The sequence below is a fragment of the Ambystoma mexicanum genome, chromosome 10 (genome assembly GCF_040938575.1).
Source record: "Ambystoma mexicanum isolate Mex_15411 chromosome 10, UKY_AmexF1_1, whole genome shotgun sequence".
In the NCBI taxonomy this organism is placed as follows: Eukaryota; Metazoa; Chordata; class Amphibia; order Caudata; family Ambystomatidae; genus Ambystoma; species Ambystoma mexicanum.
The window spans coordinates 688,741,428-688,762,538 of NC_090932.1; the positions used below are offsets into that span (position 1 = coordinate 688,741,428).

The following is a 21,111-nucleotide window of genomic DNA, read 5'->3' on the forward strand; positions in this document are numbered from 1 at the left end:
CTGAAGCCAGCGAAGGTACGACCACCAGTGAGCATTGGTGACTTTGGCTATAGGCCTTTCGGTGCAGATTTAGTCAAGATTGACAAGGATTTAGCTATTTGGGAGCTATTTTTCTTTTAATCAAGCTCATCATCCGTAGTTGAGTGAAACAACCCCACACCCCCTCAAATGGCAGGTCAAGAATGCGCTCCTGCACATCGGGGTTAAACTTGGTCGCCTTGAGCCAAGCTGTACTCTGCATGTCGGTGGGGACACAGATAGCTCTGTCCGCGGTGTCAACGTGTGCCACTGTGGACTCCATGATATCCTGGGCCTCCATCTTTGCCTCTGCTAACCCTGCCCTGAACCTCGCCTGATTATGCACGGGGAGCTCCGGGAGGAAGTTCGCAATTTCCCACCAAATCATTTGGTTCACCGCTGCCAACATGGCGTCCGCATTGGCCTGGCGCAGGTGAAGCATAGCATTAGAGTATATCTTTTTGCCATAGGACTCCGGCAGCTTTTCCTCCTTTCCTAGGAGGGCTAATGTAGGGGCAGATTAAGAAGTCTGCAGTTTAGAGTAAATGGAGGCCGCAGCTATAACAGCAGAATTAAGTTGGGGGTGCACAGATAGTATGAGTGAGTCCCCTTCCATCTGCCAATACTTGGCACCAAGGCGCTTATTCGTAGGCTGCGTGGGATGCAGCTTTACCCAACCCTTTGTGGGCAAGGATTCCACATCCTTTTGTAGAGGGATGCCAGTTCTTGTGGATGGGCAGATGGTCAACATCTGTGCCAAGACCCCCGCCTCAGGTTGCCCATTTTGGGGCTGCGGGATCCCCAGGTACTCGGCCACACCGGCCAGCCTCTCGTGGAAAGCCTTAGCTGAAGAGGTAGTATCCTGATCCTCCTCTTTGTCCACGTCACCCGATGTGTCCTGCAGGTTGGGAGCTGTTGGTGGTGTGCTGGGTGCGGCTGGCTGCTGCGTGCTGACTGGCAGTGCCGAGACTGAGGAGCGGGGTTGTGCTGGGGGCGTATCTGCCATGATTACCTGCAGTGGTGGGAGCGTGGGAACCTGGGCCTGAACAGGAACTGGGGTCAGGACCACAGTCGAAGCTTGAGGTGGTACCGGAGGGAGCATGTCCTTGATGATGCCCCTGAGGATGGTGCCGATCTGAGGCGACTTCATGAGGGTGAGGAACATTTCAAAGAGCCTATCCGTGCATGCTAGTGAAGGGATTGGCTGCGTGGGAACAGGCCCCTGTGCCTGCTGTGTTCTTGCCGCCCCTTGTCGCACTAAGCCGGGGTCTGTGTACCGTCCCTGTGCGGATGGGTATGATGTGGACCAGGTAATTGGCACTGTCCAGTCCCATCTCGACGTGCATTCCCATGCCTGCGCGCTGAAGTGGGGAGGCTCAAGATGTACTGCCATCTTGTCTGGCCAGGCAGCCATTTTGTAATGCCCAGCACCACGTGCCTGCTCAGCGGTGCCTGATGAGCTGGACCCAGTCTCTGCCTGCATGCTTAAGAGCAAAGGCTCAGACCTTCCCTGCACCTTAGGTAGAGACCTGGGAGGTGGTGTGCCCTCTGTCATGAAGCCAGTAGAGCTAATGCTGCGTATAGGCACCCCCTCAGGAGTGAGCCCAGTGTTAGAGCAGAGCCCCTCAGGGCGATCCCCGGTACTAGAGCCTTGTGGCCCCTCAGCAGTGGGACCGGGAGGATCCTGGGACCCCTTGGCCTGTTGGCCGGTAGCTCTCTGAGCCTCGGTCGCCTTGCTGGTCTTAGGCTCTGGAAGTCCCCTCCTGCTTGGGCGCTTCCCAGGGAAGGAGTCGCCCTTGTGTGGTGCAGAGGAGAATAGGGCACCTAACTTTAGGACAGGTCTTCCTCCTCACATATGCCTTGATGTTTTCTGGTGGTGATCTTTCAAAAAGCTCCCTCCACCTGGCTTAACTGTTCTTCAATGGGTTCAGTGCGTCGCACGCAAAACAGCCGTCCCAGCCGTGGTCGGGGCCAAGGCACCGGAGGCAGAACGCATGAGGATCCGACGTGGGGAAGGAACCCTGGCAGGCCGGACACCTGCTGAAAACCACTGTTGTCGACATGCGCCGGGGAGGAGCATGGCACCAGAGGACAGAGTATTACTCTAATATTTCTATGCAGAAAAGGGAAAAACACCCGAGTGTGGACAGAAGGGGGCCATCTCTCACCCGTAGTGAACTGCATGTTCTTGGGGAAGCTGGGGCTAAATCATTCAGGGCATCCACCGTTCCTGCTGATAGCGGGCCGCATGGGAAATCGCCACCCACCTTGGATGCACCCGCAGGGGTGAGGGCAAGGCGTGCTTGTTAGGACAGTTTTTCTGAAGTCCAACTAAGGGCTTAGTAAAACCATTCAACTGAGGCAGGGCAAGACTCCACTCTTAGTATAAGGCTTTACCACATGAGTATATGTTAGTGTAGACAAAGCAGCCAGGCTTATCTTAGGAGGGAGAGAAGGCTGTAGGAAAGAACATAGAACCTGTAGTACACCAAAGATTCATTAGAAACAGACAACCAAATGTATTATGAAAAATAAAGGTTTATTATAAATACAAGTAGGCCAAGTTAAGTCTTGTGGTAAGTACTGGTCATAGAGTCATAAATACATTAATAAAAAGGTACACACACCAAAGCATAAAACCTTATTTAGAATACCTAACAGTAATTCTAGGGAAGTCAAACCTTATCATACACATTCAGTATAGGTCACACCTATTCTTGGGGAGTAAAACCATTAATTACTTTTAGATAACTTTCTGTAATACGAGGGCAGTAGACCCTAGAAGTTGTACCATGATGCCCAGGAAAGAAATCACATAGTGAACCAACCTGTAAGTATACTTTACTGAACAGTGGAACACTCATTCAAGGAACAGTAGGAACCTAGAACTACAGTTATGATAACACACAGTTATACTAGGTGAGCAAGACCTTTTGGTGTAATATACAATTACAGTTGCTTTTCATCTCAGTGGAACACAGTCTAAGATAAGCAATAACTTATTACACTATTTTAGGATGGCACAGAGCTACCTCAAGATAAGTAAAACATATATACTTTAAAAGGAACTATCAGCGACTAAAGGGTAAGTATAACCTAAGGCAGACATATTCTGGACAGGCTAACAGCAAGTCAGGGGACGCAAGACCCAATTGGGGACCCTCATACATTTATATCCTAAGAGGGGGGGAGCAAATTAACCTTACATATACTTTCTGTTACAATGACGAAACAGTTTCTAAGGAAGGAAAGACTTTGCATATACTTTTCAGAATGGCAGAACATTTCCAAGATAAGTAAAATAACCTTGCATATACTTTTACAATTGGCAGAACACTTTCAAGGTAAGAACTTTTGTAACTGTTCACTCTCAGAGTTACAGTTACCAATGAGCTATTTCACAAGTAAGTACTTTTTAACACTTGTTATACTCTTCCAGACAGAATCCTTTATTTATCCAGTCCTTCCCTATTCTATTGCATGAGTTCACCCAAGGGCAGAAGAGGGACCTTAGTGGTCTAGGTGTCAGCTGTAGGCAGGGTGAGATAGGCTTTTGTTGCAGGCCAAAGTCAAGAGTTTCTGTGGAAGACTGTTCACACACGTAAGTAGTTCACTTTAAAGTTAGTTAGGGTCCAGGGACTTCAGAGGGTACGACATCCTTTCGTCGTGGGATTTTTTTTTTGCAGGGTTTTTTACCGCAAGTTTTTTTTTTTAAAACCCATTGAATTTTTTCGAAAATTGGGGAGGTTAGGGGGGAGAACCTTACCCCCCCCAAAAAAAACATTGCGGTAAAAAACCCCACGAAAAAACATCCTGCGATGAAATGACATGGAACTCTTCAGAGAAGATACCCTAGGGGGATTCCAGCGATGGGCCTGGGTGAACAGGATGAGTGGCCTCCCAATCACAGAAAACACCCCAAAAGCTTTACAGAAATCACAAAGGCTTCAATAAGTAAATACCCCATGCAGCACAGTGCCTCAGCACAGAAGAAGAGTTGCAGCAAGAAGACTTCAGGATCTGCAGCCAAAAACCTGGTCAATGGATTCCTTTGTCAAGAAGATGGAAGACAGGACTTTGGAAGGACTTTTGCAGCAGGGGTTACAGGAGAAGGCTCCAAGCAAGTTTCCTCATGGCTGGATGCGGCTGTATGGTTTTGGTGCCCTTTTCAGGAGCCACAAGACGATTGAATATTGCTGGTCGGATTCTTGTCATTTGCAAGGTCCAGCACTCTGATGAAGGGACTTTTCAGACTCGATTCACGCCTCTGGAAGTCCAGCAGGATGCCCACAAAGTTTCACCAAGAATCGGCAGACTGTGCACCACACAATGGCTCAAGGTAACAGGGTTTTGGGGTATTGCAGCCCCGCAAGTTCGCAGCACGACGTGCAATGGCTCAAAATACAGGTCTTCGTGAGTCTACTGTGTCTCACCAGGCTCTGGGTTATCCATTTCAGTATCCCCAGGTCAACTGGAAGGAAAGTTTACAGTAGCTCCAGTTACACAGCAGGCACTCCGGTCGCTGGAAATCGCTACGGTCTTTGTTTCTTAATCTTCCGTTTCGGTTTCAGCTACAGTGGTCGACTACCTCTTCAACTTCCAGTATCAGACTATTATGCAGGAACCCAGCAATCAAACAGCCATGCAACATCAGACCTTGGGGGGTTGGCAGTCCTTTCAGGACAGCCAGTTTACCAGTTTGAACTGGATTCTTGCAGTCAGGTTGGAAGACAAAGGGCTTTGGAGTTTTGGACTCCTACCTTGCTTCCTACCTTCACAGGCACTCTGGAGCCTGGAGGGTAAGCCATAGGATTCCCGCCTAAAACAAAAATGACACAAAGGATTTTCCCACCCTGGAGGTCAGGTAAAGGAACAAGAAAGGACAAGGAACACTGAAATGGCGAAAAAAGAAGAAGGGGCATTTTGGTCAAATGAGCACCCATGGGTGCTGTGGAAACAGCCCGCGGCAAAGGTGCACCAAGTTAGTTAAAAGGTTCACTGCCACCAGCCATTAGAGGTAAGCTTGTCTCTGTAACAGAAGTGTTACACTTCGATTGAGAAAGGGGATACACTGTATCTCCCCAGCACTCCCCATAATGTGGGGGGTGCTGGTCTCACCTAATAAAATGTAAAAGGGATCCAAGGATCCTTTCTACGCTTGGGAAATGTAGTTCACACAGGGTTAACCAGAGAAAGTTAAAAGGGGAGCCTCAAGGGCAACCCTGCATCAATAGGCAGTATGTGCCAAAAGTTGTCAAAGAGGATAAAATTAAAAAGGCACTATGGAGAGTCTTAAAAAGGACACCCATATAAAGAGGAAAACACTGATTGTGGAAAAAGGTTCCCATTCACTGAAGTATAGGGAAAAATAATCTGCCAGTCTAGCAAAAAGTTCTGTGGTTGGCAAAGGTCAGGGAGATGTATCATTGCTATGACAATCTTACCTAACAGTGCTCTTCTCCCTTTCTGGTTGGAGTAGCAGACCATATGGCCTTGACACATCTGGCAGCAGAGCGGCAGCATCCAGCCCGGGCAGCCTGGGAAGAGAGGCTGGGACTTGGGTAACAGCTTGAGCCCCAACCGCGCCCCCGGAGAATGGAGCTGGCAGCTCAAGTCCTGGATGGCGCTTTAAGGCCCAGATCCAGATGGCAGCAAGAACACCCTTGTGGCCACCCTGGCATCTTGTCAGTTTGGGCTGGCCCAGTCCATCTGGTTCTTCGACTGGGCCGACTGGCCATCTGGCTGGGCTGTGGGACCAGATGGCCCAAGTCGCGGCCGGCCCAGCTGACTCGACATGTGTCTACAGCTGGACATTTCGATGGGAAGGGTTTCCTAGGGGGCGGCTGTCTGACGCAGGTGGATGCCTCCTTCACACCCAGACCAGTGCCCCAGGAAGGCAGCAAGGCAACCATCGAGGTGGCCAGGGGCCCAGGTGCAGGTACGGCCCAAAGGGCCTGAGCTCATGGCGAGGCTTAAGCTAGCCTGGCAGCTTAAGCCTCTCCGAGATGGTTCGCGACCCCCTGGGTTGGCAGCCCAGAGCACCAGGCCTTTACCTACCGGGCCCAAAGTGCAAGAGCGGAATGCGAGTTCCACCAAGCCCAGCAGCTCGACGCTCGGGCGCGGGGAAGGCAGTCAGGGCGAGTCCAAGGTCCTGGCCAGCGCTCCCTGAAGCAGGCTGGCACGTCCTGGGTCCGCACCTCAGAAGAACTGCCCCCAACCGCGGATGGCAGGATCCTGTGCGCGATGGTGGCCCCCTAACCTAGCTGTGGTCCTAGTGCACCCCCCCCAGGGGGGCCTCAGCCAACTCCCGAGGGCAAAGCAATAGACGGCGTGGGTGCAGCCCTGTCCTTGCCAGCCCTTGTCAAGCCTCCCATGCTGAGCGGCAGCCCCTTAACACAGCAGCAGTCTTTGCACTCCCCAGCGGGGCCCCAGCCCTCTTCAGAGGGCAAAGCTCTAATTCGTCGAGGTCAGAGCCATGCTGCCCTACCCTTAGCCGTAAGCCTGCCAGGCTGGGCAGCAGGCCCCTAATTCAGCAGCGGTCCTCATACTTCCCAGCAAGCTCTCGGCCACCCCCTGAGGGCAAAGCTCTTATCCGGTCCAGCAGAGCCCTAGTGGCCACTAGTATGCTGCGCCCCACTCTCCCCGCCATAGGTGTGCAGCTGCCGACGTGGGGCGGGTGCCCCCCTACTGCATAGAATCTGGTTTCCCAGTTCCATGCACAACACCTTGAGCCAGTCCAGATTTATGTTTCGAATTGCATTCTGGAACTTGTAGTTTCATTATTCCCGTTGTAAGGATGGGCCTAAAAGTTGCTGCATGGAGTAGGAAAAAACAGGACTGCCTTGAGGAATTGTGCATAGAAATGGGCAAGTTGGCGAGAAGAGGTTGCTTTAGATATGAGCAACTGACGATATGAAGTGCCTTTTCGCCATCTAAAGAAAGAAGGATTTTGGGGGAGTTTGAGAAGCTAGTTATTTTATCGATCAGGTGAACAATGTTTTTACTACTGTGAAGGGTTTGACGGCCCATGATGAAGCCTGGCTAGTCAGGATGCATGATTTCAGGAAGTAGCAGCTTTAATCTATTACCAAGATGTTGACATACAGCTTGGTTCAATAGAGCTATAGGTCTGTAAGAACCACACTCAGGATCTTTACCAGGTTTCGGCAAGAGACTAAGAATAGCTTCCCCCATTGAGTCTGGATTAATTGAATAGCTTGGATAACTGGGTAACTAACTCATGGGCAAAATGTTTGTAAAAAGGGCCTTTTAACCCATTTGGGTCTGGGGCATTATTACCTTTCAAGGATTTAATTGCCTTCAGAATTAACTCCCTGCCTTATCCCCCTTGTAACGGTTCAACTAAGGTTAGTTTCTCAATACAGGTTCTTTGGTCATTTAGTACTGGACAGGTATGAGGACATATCATCTAAGTTAGGTTACTCAGCTGCATAAAGTGCCTCATAAAAAGAGGGATTCTAGCTCTTGATGTTCGCTCTGCAGGTGCTTGTGTTCCAGTTGACGCAGTCTATATAGTTCAACCACCAACAATAGGATTTCCCCTTGTACGACTGCTTTAAGAGCATCCCAATTGTTGTGAGAAGTGAGTTCAGGTTTGGTTAATTCAAAGTATTCAGCAATCTGAATTTTAATTTCACTACATGCAGCTAGGTCCGTAGAAGATGTCAGGGTAAATATCCACTCTATAGGTGGAGCAGCGAGAGCGACCATCTGCAAAGTGATCCATAGTGGGCGACGGTCTATGATGGGATTAACTAGGTTGTGAGGATGAGACTATTTGTATTGAGAAGAATTGATGCCATAGGCACTGCTGGTCTTTGTTCAGTATGAGCGTCTCTTGTACTAGCGCTAGGTACACTTCTTCATCCTTTAGTAGTGAAATGAAGTGTGATCTTTTATTTGGCGAAAGCAACCCTCTGACGTTGATGGAAACTAGTTTAATACAGCTTGAGGATATTTCTAAAGATCTAGAAAAGTAGAGCCACCCTATCCTGCGGTCTGCCCTTGCCCCTGGAAATCCCTATTTTACAGGCACTACCAAAGAGTGTATGAAGTACCACTTAAGTCCCCTTGCCATCAACATGAAATACCTCCTGCGATTGGAGAACAATGGACAACCAATTCTAACTCACCAAGTCTCAAAAAGCATACCAACCTCCCTTGAGCCCCTTACCAGTAGAGCGAATTGGCTGAGCATTATGTAGGGTATGTGAAAGCATACAGCTAATGTAATATACTGCTACAATACTTGGTCAGTATGTTGGAGGTGGCTATAATCTTGAGTAGGCGAGAGAAGGGGCATTTCAAAGTAGGCATTCCCTGAAGGGGACAAATCCCACAATTGTGTGTTTCGCTGACTTGGCCCTGGAAGGGAGTATTTAAATAAATGAACAATAGGGAGCCCGTTCTCCACCCCTTGCACAAACCCTAGAATAGGAAAGAGTGTGGGTCCAAGCATCTGGGTATGGTAAGGCAATAAAGACTAGATGGTGCGCAAAATCCCCATCTTTTTTTAATTTATTTTTTATTTATTTTTGCATTTATAGCAGCACACCAAACCCGCAGGCATCAGGGCGCTAGTTACAGTTAAGTATGAGGTGACAGTTTTCATCAGTTAGATAAGAGATCAAGTTAGGGTAGTGCATAGACCAACACAGCCGCATCTCACAGTACAGGAGGCTACTTTTGGCATACAACACATGAAAGTCAAGTTAGGGTAATGCATAGACCATCACAGCCACACCTCATAGTACGGGGGCTACATCAGATAAGCAAGTACAGTTGGAAGGGTGCATGGTCTGGTAGGCAGCACCTAAAAGTAAGGGGGGGTTGCATCCAGAGGGTGTGCAAACAAGATGAGTAGCAAGTCCGGCAGGCGTCTGCGAGGTTGAGAACGGAATAAGGCTGCTGTCGGGTTGGGTTTTACATTGGGGAAAGGGACACAGCAGCAGCGGCCAGTTGATGCAGAACTCCTGCTCCCAAACAATCCATCATACTGATGGTACCTGTAGTGCATAGAGTGACACAAATATGCAAAGGTTAAGTCGGTGGGTAAGATAGACTGACAAGCCACGTCTCAGGTGCAGGAGGGTATATCAGGTATGCAGTGTCAATCAGATAGGTAGGTAGGTGTCACGGTACTGTATTGCGCTAACAAGATTGGCCAATTACTGGCTGGGTGAAGACAAACTGAGCCATATGGATGAGCGTGCAGGGGCACCAACCTAAAGTGGCCGGTGCACATGCATGGAACCATCGGTTCGGCTTACCTTCCTGGACAGGGGTTGCAAACTGACAGAAGCCTCCGGGTTAGATGCGGAAGCATGGACGAAGCGCCAGTTGGACAAAACGTGGAGAGGATGCAATGGCAGACAGAAGTCACTTGAACGGCATGGGCCGCGGCCGGTGATGCATGAAAAGAACCTCTGAGCTCTCCATGACCCAGACAGGCACAGACAGGCTAGAAGCTCCCCGGTGCAAGTAAATCGGCTTCATCCTGCCATCTGGGGGGGGATAAGGAAGCAAGGAGCCAATCATGTTGCAGGTCGAAGGGCACTCCTCATCGCACACGAACAGTGCTGGGTCTGGTGGAATGGTGGCGGACCTCTTGAGGGAGCATCCACTGCGATGTAAGTTGCAGGATGCAGGTGGTTTGAGCCAAAAAGAAAACTGCCCCCCTCACTCCTGGATGGTGTGGATGAGGGGGGACAGGCACAGACATGCTCGAAGACTTTCCCAGAGGCATTCCCCGGCGCAAGTGAATCGGCTTCCATCGGTTGTCTAAATATAGCACAGATGGATTTTGAAGGGGTAGGTACAAAGTCACTGCGTAGGTTTATAGGCATTACTCTTTACCAGAGTTTCTCTTGAGAAGTTTATTAATTTGGAATTTCATCTAGCTGGTGAATAATTTTACTGCTTTCTTCGATAGAGGTAATCCTGGGCACCTGGATTTTAAAGGTAAACTGAATACCAGTTGGGAAGGGCCATATTAATTGTGATCCTTTCTTCGAAGAGCTTGTCCACAATTGGCTTTAGGTCTCGATCTTCTAGCCCTGGAAGGAAAAGTGCATCTTGTCCCATGCAACATTTAGTAATTTCCCCTTGAAGGTACAGCTGTGAGGTTTGAAGATAATGTCCATCGGTGGATCATAGTCTTTATTTAAGGAGGGCCAACCTAATGCACTCCGTCAAGCTCCATATTGCAAGTCGATTCATCAGGAAGTAGCTCTTGAAACAGTTTGCCTAGGAGGCCCAGGAGATCAGAGCCTTTAGTGGATTTTTTTTTTAATGTTCTTTTTTTTTTTTTTTTTTTTGGTATTTTAGGTGGTTGTTTCTTCTCAGGGAGCAGTTTTCCAGATCTTCATGTTTAACAGCTGCTAGGTGGCTCTACGTTATTACAACAAAGTAAATTACTTTGTTGCAATTACTTCAAATTTTATTTCAAAATGTATTTTCTCTTTTTATTTGGGTGGTCCTCCCCTAACATATCCCCATTCCCCTTCACTACCAACCGTACCCCAAGCCCATAAACCCCCATTCTACCCATTAACCCTTAAAATATGTACACATTTCAAAGTAATTCGAAGCGTTTGCAACAAAGTAAATGACCAGAAAGTAATTTACTTTGTTGAAACAACACAAGACCAGGTTTGGTAAAAGGCTGTGATGCACAATCTGCTCCAACCCCCCCCTTCTGCCCCTTCTACAGCTGCAAGCTCATTGTAGCAGTAATGTTAGAGGCCCCTGATATGGATGGTGTTTGATGTTGAATAAGTGTGGGTAATGCCAGATGCTTTGTGGCCAGCTTGTTTATTGAAAGGGAACGGCCCTTCTCCAAGTTATCTGGCCTGGATATATTTAAGCGAGCCTCAGCTGCACCTCTGCCCCATTGGCCCCTGGGGGATTTCCTGATGGGGTAGCTTCACATCACATAGGGGGCCAGGCAAAGCCTGTACCTGCTTTTGTGAGGGTGCATTGAACTGGGATGGCTCACTTCCCGGGGGACCAAACAGGGATGATGGAGCTGCTAGCAGCCTGGAAATGCGTGGCATGCCTCAGACACCCCAACATCTCTCAGCACCCCCTGCACAGTCCCACAAACCCCCCGGTCCAGCCCTCCACTGCTCACCAGCCTGCCGTCGGGGCTTCGACCAGAGCTAGGTGAGAAGACCGGCCCGATCAGCGTTGGAATATTCCTGCGTGCCTCAGTCAAGGGAGGGGGATTCAGACGAGGTGATGGAGCACCCTGTCATTTCATGGGGAACGTGGTTGTGAGTAGGTTCAAGGCTCTGCAGTGATGCAACATGGTCTCAGTACTTCGTGTTGTGTGAGGCCGCCATCTTGGCTTTCTACTGAATCAACATGTTTTAACAGTCAGAACATAGATTATTTGATTTCAGTGGCAATAATGGGTCATCTAATAAACTTTCAATCCTAACTTTATTAACAAGGTTGGCGAGAAACTCCTCTCCAAAATGACCCCCAAATCAATCAAATGAACTGCTGGAGGATCTCAAGACAACAAAACAAGGATTTCAGTTCAGAAATACATGCAAGATACTGTTCACGCAGGCATAACTATTCACACCCGACCATTGAGCACCTACTCCAAATTGATAGCACCCGTTGGGCCCCTCGGCCATTCTATCCTGTGAATCAACAATTCATGAGGTCTAATTCATGATGAAGCTCTAATCAAAGATCTTACTGTAACCTCTACAATTGTTATAGTTGCAGGAATTACATTTTGTGAAGCACAAACTGACATCTTCTCCTACCCCCACTTCCCACTCCCATCCACTTGTTACCCCATACCCCCTTTGCCCTATCCTAACTCCTAGCATGAAGCACCATATAAAACTTCAGAAAATAAGGATTCAAGGTTGTTAGATCGATTTTGTTTATCCAAGATATATATATCGATAAATGAGAAACAAAAACAGGAATACAAGATTCGTGGAAAATCCAAGGGAAAGCATGTCCACAAATACACACAAATACAAATGAAACTAAGGCAGAGGAGCATACAGGCAAGGAGGAAAAGAGGTAAGTAACAGATTGGTTGCGCACAACAGAAAGCTCAAAAATAGAGAAAGCGGTTCAGAAAAAAAACTTCTGATTTTTACACACACACAGGCAGAACATATTTAGGTAATGTGCATTGCAGCTGTACAGTGAAATGCTCAGCTATGTCATACAGTTAATCAAGCAGTTACAAACAAAGGCATCAGAGGCACAATACTGTCACCAAATACATTTCACAGACTTTGAAAAGGCACTTACTAGGAAACCGTTTGGATGCCATTTGTCTCAGAGAATAAAATATATCACACATTAAGGTGGGGCAGCTCATACTGGAGTGCACAATTGCACCAAACACTTTGTCTACATAGTAGCGCAGGTTATCCTAGAAGAGAAAAACATGACAATTAGTTTCATACCCGCATGGATATCATTTGATAATCATTGATGCATGGATTTGTCCATACTGCAATATGGCATGAGACACCAGAAAGATTGGAAGATCTAAAGTGTATTGGTGGTGTGTTCCCTATTTGAAGAGAGGAGGGGAAAGGGAAGTTCTCCTAAAAGCTGTACTTTTAGATTTAAAGAAAAATGATAAAAAGGGAGCCGGCCATATATGGGAACACAGCTGCTCTACAGCTTCTCCAAAACACTGCTGACAAACGATTGCTGGCAAAAGCTGTGAAGAGAGTCATGTGATTAAAGGGTCATTTAAGTGGAAATCGCACTAGCATTTGGTGTTCTTTTCATATATGTTAAATGAAGTTCATCTTTCAAGGCATACCCTCTGTACAGTAAAACTATGGAGGAAATAAACGTAGCACTTTCCCGCTGTATAACCGGTTAAAGTTAATGCACTTTTAAGAAGAATCAATGGTTTCCGAAGAAAGCTTTACACAGAAAACTCGTAAGGTTTAGTATTGTTAAAGTACCATATCAATCAACATATAAGACTCATCCTCTGCGATGGCCCAGAACTCCTAGGTAGCTCGATAAAACCTGATGTACAATTCTTTTACACATTAAAATGGCATTAATAAGAACTGAGAAGAAGCGGCAGTCATCCAAAAAAAGAAGACTGCCATCAAAATTACATACAATGTATATTTTGTCTTTTATAGAAAACTCCTATTTTGAACAGTGCCCCTTTTTGAGAGTTAAACATTCTACCTGAAAGTTTCTAAAGGTATACATTTCCAAGCAGCTTTAAACAACGTCTTACAGAATAGGTAGACACATTTTCAGTCTGGGATCCATTCTATCAAAGAATCCCAATAACGTGGGACTATATAGGCTTTTTTTTTGGGTAAAATGCTGCTATGTCAGTAACGTAATTGTCCCGAAGTTGCAATCATTTCCATCATGTAATCATTTGTATAGCTGCTTCATATTCTAATGCTTTCAAATATCAAGCAAAATGAGAAGATTTACGATTGTGTTTTGATCAATTTGAGCAGTAGCAACCTTATTAGCAGCTCCGCTAAACTTTGCATAGGTTGACAGAATTCAGTAATTTTTGTTACTGCATGGAGTAATCTAAAGTCTCTGCCGAATTAGGCACGTTCAGCACTACCAACAGTAATACATGGAGATTTTCTCAAATATCACACGTAGTATTTTAACAAATCCCTATGTTAGCCCAATGCCCCAAGAAGGAACATTGGAAAAAGGATATCCTTTACTTTAATGAGTTGGAAACGGACTATGGAATGATTGTTCACCAGTGTGCTAAGCCTAAAGACATCTGGGTTCCTTATAAACAATATTTATTTGCACAAGAACGAGTGGCAGGAGTAGATACCGGAGAGAGGTCACCTTAAGGATTGAAAATGTGCATCAGAATGGGTTGTGGGGGGGATGTTGATGCACACCGGCAGGGGGGACACATTGTATGTGGAAGAAGGGGGGACAACTGAACCACTGTTTGCTTTTCTTTTTGTAATGGATTGTGTTAAAAACAATAAAAAGTAAACAAAAACAAATCTGTATGTTACATTTGTACAATGGAAAGAATTTGAGGTTCTGTTTGGGGGATACAAATAGATAGGGTATAGTATCAGATCACCACACTGCTTCTGTATTATATATGAAAATACACAGAGAGGTCAATAACAATCCTTCTGAAAATGTGGGATGGCCATACTTTCACTTCCCCCCCCCCCCCGCCAGCATCATTTTGTCCCTTAACTGAAAGGATGCCATAAGCGCATGCCTTCACAAAAGGAAAAACGTTTTTCGCACTAACAGGTTTCTACATTATTACAGCCATCTATATGGAAGTAAATATTTTCAGAAATACCACGCAGACATGCAGTACTTACTACATGTGGTTTTCCCGAGAAAACGGCATTAGGTATAAACCTGAATCCAAGATGGTGGCCAGAATGATATCACCATTATGCAGTGGAAAATAATAGCAAAAGAGGCTACCCTTTGGAGAGAACAAGGGATTTTGCAGTGGTGAGGACATAGTGGATCTGTAGCAGGAGAACGAGGGTAATTGAGGAAAGACCAGGGAGAGGAAAAAGTTGGAGGAGGGAAAAATCAGGATAGGATGGAAAAACGCAGCAATCAGAGCAGTTGGATGAGGGAAGATGGGCAAGCACTATCAGAGCTAAAAGAGGGCCGAAAGGGGTGGTTAACAGCAAAGTCCAGAGAGAAAATCCAGCACTGCCCAATCCTAGGATGCAACAGATTAGTAGAGTTGGGGGGTACAGGTGAAAGGTAAAACAAGTTGGGAAGGCCAAGATAAGGATAAGCTGAAGTCCCAGCGCTTATACACTTGTGTATCATGGGCCAGAAACTAGTAGGGCCCAAACCTAGAGAGCTAGTACATTCAACTAGCCTAGCCCTCGGATCTGGTGGGAATGACCATCTTCAATATAAGGGAGACATAGTATCACAAGAGGTACAATTTCAAAACCTTTGTTCAATTTTCAGGGTTTAGAAAAACTCCTGCTTGGCCCCATAGCTATAACGGGAGAAGTCTCTACCATCAAATAATAAAGAAAACAGAGTCTTAGTCAGTCTGTCAAATCAAAATGGCCTATACTAACAAAAGCTAATGCCTGCCCTATCTCTTATACAAAAAGTGTGTAAAGGGGAATGTGTATGCAAAGGGTAATCAGTGTTCTAACATAAAGGATCAAAATGGCCGAGTCATCTCTCCTCCACGCGTTGGACAGCACAGAGTAAGGCAGCCCCCGTAGACAGGATGACACTCTGGCGCAGGTCCTCAAAACAAAGGAGGCTCAAAACGTGGATTGCGCCCGCCTGGCCTTCCACGTTAAGTCTCTGATTACAGCTTTCAAAAGTTCTTTCACAATTCAACAAAAGTTCAAGCGGGTCTCCCTCGGGCGGGCTCGGACCTTTTAACCAAAGCACTTGCAGGGGTTCCCTTCCTTAATCTTAGATCACATTCGTTAGGGGTTCCCTTCCCCTAACTTATCACTCTTTTCCGGTCTCCTTAAATCAGGCTCTGACCTTTTCCTGATGTTGAAGACTTTCGAATGTGCAACGTTTTTACTATAGACCTCCGCAGGACCACTTCGACTTTCCCTTCAGCTCTGACTCTTGTGTTATGTGCCCCAGTGTCTCTTGGTCTGGGTAGTTCAATATCATAAGCACAAAAATTCAACATTCACCTTTTCACTTCCCCTTTTGAGGGGGTTAATCTTGTTCATTCTGCAATTTAAACCTCATTCACTTTGCCGCTTTATAACAAAACCTTTCACCTTTCATGGAGACTTTGGAGTGGGCTGCTTCCTTTCGACGGACTACTAAGCTACTCTGTATCACTCGCTTCAGAGTTATCTGTAATTTAAAGTTCACCACAGGTCTGCATTCTTTCGAGTCTCATCCACACGTGTGTAGCCTTCAATTGTGAGATATACTGTTGCAACTTCAATCTTTCCTTAACACACACCAGCCTTTCATGTTGCTTGCCAACTCACTGGCTTTGTCTTAATTCACGAGACAAGGTTAGTACCACTGGCTTGGCCTCGCCTCCCCAAATCTATCGTTCACCTGGGAGGGTCGCTGGTGCCCTTTAAACACAATGCAGTCTTCTTGTTTGGGATTTGGCCTTCTCTGCGTATCTTTCACGGCTCTTCAGACGCAACAATCTCCTGCAGGGATCTCCTGAGTTTCTCTATCCTTTGCTCTCGTCCCTCTGTCGGTTGCTCTTCTCCAGTAGGTTCGCTTCTGCCCCAAAGTTCTGCTCCTTCTTGTCTTCCACCTTCCTCAGAGTGTCTCTTTATGTTGCACCTTTTATCCGTGTGGGGAGAGCTAATGGGTAACAGACGTATGTGATTGAAGCCAAGTGCCTGACTTTGCCTGACCCGATTAGCAGGACATGTCCAATGAGATATGTAGTCGCCCTCTTCCTCGGCCCAGTGTTTGTGCAGAACGGAGGCGGGTGGGAGTTGGAACGTTGGAGAATCCTATAAAATAGAATGGTTAATGGGTACGGGAAAGGGGTGGGGGCACATTTTAAAAAGGGGGTGCAGGTACGAGAACATTTCGCATTTCTATCTGATACAAAGGCAGAAACTATTTCCATCGTAATTGTCTTGCATATCTTGCTCAAACCAATAAGCAATCCAAGCCCCTCAGGAGTTTTCCAGAACCTAGCACGATTAAATCTAGCTGCCATAGGTAGGTGAGATATTATCTCTGCTTTGGGACCTGTTATAAGGGAGGTGTCATCGTCCGGGACATCTCCCAGGACCAGGGTAAGCAGTTACATGTGGAGAAACCTACCAGCTATATCCTTGATTTTTAAACAAATCTCCTCCCAATAGTTCTGCATGATCATGCAAAATCGCCACATATGAGCCAAATCTCGCAGTTGGCCACAACTATGCCAACAGCGATCTGAGTGTTCAGGATGGATCTTGCGTAGCCTCTGTGGGGTCATGTACCAGCAGAAGCCACATTTCAGTGCACCCTCCTTTATCTGGGTGCAGCAAGAGCTTTCATGAGCTCTTGTCCAAATACGATGCCAGGAGTCTACAGGAATGTCTACCCCAGTTCCCACTCCCAAGCATGTATGGAAGTTCATCACCTGGGGAGGGGGCATTTTCCAACAAGCGGTAACAAGAGGCTATCTTCCGTCTTTCTTGCCCATCCCGTACTAGGAGTTCCAGTCGCATCAGGGACCGAATTCCAGCCTGTTTCACCCCCCTGGTTAGTTATGCAGTGACAAACCAGAGTAGCAAAACCGCTCAATTTGCTGAAGATTGAATTTTTCCTTGCATTCTATAAATGTGAAGTGGGTATCTTCCTTAAATAGGTCACCTAGACTGTGTTCCTTGCGTTCCCCAGTTAGTGAAAGACCTGGTGTTCAATCCACGCGTGAAGACTGGGTTTTGGAGAACTGGAAAGAGAGGTCACAGTCGAGTTCTGATACCTCGCTGGTTACCCCCCTGATGATTAGCTCATGAGAGAACAGACCACCATCATTCCCAACGTGCCCTGCGAGGTTTAGACTCAGACTATGGAGTAGAAGTGAAGTATAATAGTTAAGTTGTTCAAGTAATTCCTCGATATAGCTGCCTCTCACCCTCCGAGTGTCTACCCGTTTTTTGCTTTGTCTCTCTGCGCCCTGATGCCTGAGGTCTGTCTGCGCATTACAAATACAAAATACAAATACGAAGTAATTTACCATGAGCAAGGGGAATTAAAACCCAGACATTTAAGTATCTTTAATTGCAGAGTAAAAGCACACTGCAAAATGCCAACAAACTTATGCCAGAGAGAAGAGGTTAACCATGAAAAGTTCTGTTCTGCGAATGCCAAAAGTGGAAGAGACACAAAACACAAAGGGAAGGCTTCCTACCTTTGCATTGAAAAGACCCAGCTTCGATCGCTTACGGTCAGGTAGGAACGTGGGACCCACATCCGAGGAGAAATAAGATAATTCGGCAGTGGAAAGAGGGTACAGATCTTAATGATTCAGGCAAGCCATTACGGTGAAACTGCTTCCCCCTCCTTTCTTAAGGTTGTAACTGGGAACCCTGAGACAGTGAGAATGTAAGTTTCTGATGGGAGGTTTGGACGTATTTTTAAGGAATTTGTCAGCTAGCTATTTCGGGGCTAGGTTACTGAGGCATTTCTGGGTGAGAGTTAATGATTTAAAATTAATTCTATCCTTAACGGCAAGCCATTTGGTACTTCGCCTAAGATCGTCAATGTGTTGCATTTTAGGAATGTTTAACGCAGATCTAAGTGCATTGTTTTGCAGAATTTGGAGTTTATTGACATGGTGTTTACTTGATCCTAGATATAGGGCATTGCAGTAGTCTAGTCTAGGCAAGATTAGTGCCCTGGCCAAGGTGGTGCAACTGGATGTATAGAGGAAAGGTTTACATGCGTTCATTAGCTTGCAGGTGTAAGCCGTGGCGGAAGCTGTAGCATTAACTTGTCTTTTAAGGTTTAGGGCTGAGTCGAGATAGAAGGCAAGCGTTTTTACCTCCTTCAATACTATGACATTGTTGCCATCGATGTTGAATGATTTGAAAAGGTTACTTAGTTTATTTATTTAATCTTAGCAGAAGCTCTGTCTTTTCATCATTGAGACAGGTCATGCATTGCCAGTCACGCTGGAATTATGAAGATTTTATTGAGCAAAATTGGGTCGGTCTCATAGTCGCCAGTAATGGGGATGAGAATCTGGCTGTCATCAGTGTAGTTAGTTTAGGTGACACCCAGTTTGTCAAGGTCATCAAATAATGGCTTGGTGAAGAGGTTATACATCGTAGGAGGGACACACGATCCCTGCGGTACTTCGCAGGTAACGGGTATCGGCTCAGCTGAAGCATTTGGTGAGAAAACTCTTGTATCGAAGCGGTGGCTTGGAAAAGTGTGCAGCTGATTTTAAGTGGTTGCACAAAACTTAGTGATCCACTAAATCAAATGCCACTGAGCGATCCAGGAATAGTAGGAGGGCAAGATTTCCTTTGTCCCTGATGTCATCCATTTGGTTTTTCAGATCTATTAAGGCTGTTTCTGTTCCGTGTTTAGGTCTGAAACCTGACTGTCGCAAGCCCAGGAGGTTAATAGGCTGCCCTATCTAGAATCTTCAGCAGAAAAGGAACAGTCGTTATTGGTCTGTAATTAGTTGGGATGGATGGATCGAGGTTGGCTTTTTTAATAGAGGGAGGACCCACGCATCTTAAGTTAGTTGGGACAGTACACGTATTAAAGGACGAGTTTATTAGTGTCGTAATGAATGGCGCTAGGTCCCCAACAGCCTCTTTGATTATTGGTGCCAGGCATGTATCCCCCTGGCATCTGGAAGTTTTAAGGGAGGCTATTATGTTCTCCACTTCATGACTAGCAACAGGTGAATTTAAAATGGTGAAAAGGTTTCGTCAAGGTCGCCTGTGATTCCAGCTGGGTGGGATTCTCAGAGAGATTACGTTTTTTATGATGAATTTACTTTTGTAGGAGGTCAATTTTATTCGAGAGCGCTATCTGAATATTTGGGCATCAAGCTTTATCTTCAGTGCAAGTGTCTGATGGGGGAGAAGGAGATTACAATTCTCTAAAAATAACAGAGTTCTCTGGTGTTGGAGTTAGCTTTATTAATTCTGCCGTTATATGGGACTTTTTTGGTTTGGAGGATCTCTGATTTATATATCCTAGAAATTGTGGCAAGTGTTTCCTTATTTTCCACTGTAGAATTGTTTTCCCATGAAGATTCTACCTTCCTTTTCTCATTGTGCAGTGCTTTGAGGGTAGGGGTGAACCAAGGGTTTAAGTGTGCTCGAGGCTTACCTTTGCACCATTTTAGAGGTGATATTTTCTCCATGGCTTGGTTGACAGTGTGGTTGTAAAGTTCTACCAGGACTGTGGGGTCTGAGTTAGTAGTAACGAAGTTGGTGATGAGTTGGAGTAATGGTAATAAGTTCTCTGCTGTTATATCACCTTTGTTTCTGGTAAAAGCCGGGGGGGGGCTGGAGGAGGGGCGCATAGGACACACCGGATTATGTTGAAGGCTGTCTTGAAGGGTGAAGGTGATGGTCAGTCCACGCGCAAGGGTTATTAGAGGTGATTGCGATGTCGCAATTAAGGTCGGCTAGCCAATCTAGTGTTCTGCCATTGGTATGAGTTGGTGAGTTAATGCGGTGGGTGAGGCCTAGTTTGGTGATCGTATTGGCTAATGAGGTAGCATTGTCATCTTTATGGTTGTTAAATCCTAGGTTAAAGTCGCCTAATATTATAATCTGAGAGGTAGGTTTAGTATTTGTGGTAAGTAATGAGGTGATGTATTTCTCAAAGGATGAGATGGGGCCGGGGGAACTGTAAATAAGATGCATGGTTATGGTACATGACCAGGTGAGAGGCAGTTTGATTGTCAGGAGCTCTCCTGAAGAAAAGGAGGGTTGTGGAAGGGCCCTTAGTCCCAGTTTAGTTTTAGCAATGAAGGCAATGCCGCCTCCACGTACGTTATCCCTGCCTCATCTTAATAAGCTGACATTTTCAGGTATAGCCAGTGAAAGCGAGGGGCCTGCAGCCAGCTGTAGCCACGTTTCGGTTATGGCTAAGAAATCTAGTTGGTTAGAGGCGATAATGTTGGCCGTGTCTAATGCGTGCGCTACCATAGATCTTGCATTTATCAAAGCCACTTTGATGTGAGGAATGACAGTGTCGGGTGCGTTAGGGCCAAGGTTTTCTGTGGCGATGGGTTATTGGAAGAAGTGGAGTTGTTAGAATTATGCTTAGTACTCTTCTTAAACGAGATTGGTTGTTTGCTACTATCTTTAGTTACTGGTTGGTATGCTAGTTTCAATCTCAAACCTAGTCTGAGGTTTCTATACTTCGTGCGGCATGGTTGCTTTGGTGTCGGCCTGGAGGGATACAGTTGGATCCATTGGGTGGGTGATGGTGAGCAGGTGGGGCAGTTGGGTAATTTACCCTTAGTCATGGGAATGCCAGGAATAGATCAGAGTGGTGGCAGGAATTTAGTGGGTTTGATGAAATCTGGCTGTGGAAGAGGATTGGCATAGTAAGCGGGAGCCTAGGTTTGTGTGGTGTAATCCT

The 21,111-nt window shown here is 46.3% G+C and overlaps 1 protein-coding gene across 1 annotated transcript in view; it reads right to left on the reverse strand.

Annotated features, from left to right (window-relative positions):
• RASA2 (RAS p21 protein activator 2) overlaps positions 1–21,111 on the reverse strand; it is a 1,321,178-nt gene that overhangs the window by 487,490 nt on the left and 812,577 nt on the right. Inside the window, exon 14 of the mRNA XM_069618287.1 lies at positions 12,325–12,448. Within this exon, the coding sequence (XP_069474388.1) occupies positions 12,325–12,448 (124 nt within the window). The remainder of the gene's footprint in view (positions 1–12,324; positions 12,449–21,111) is intronic.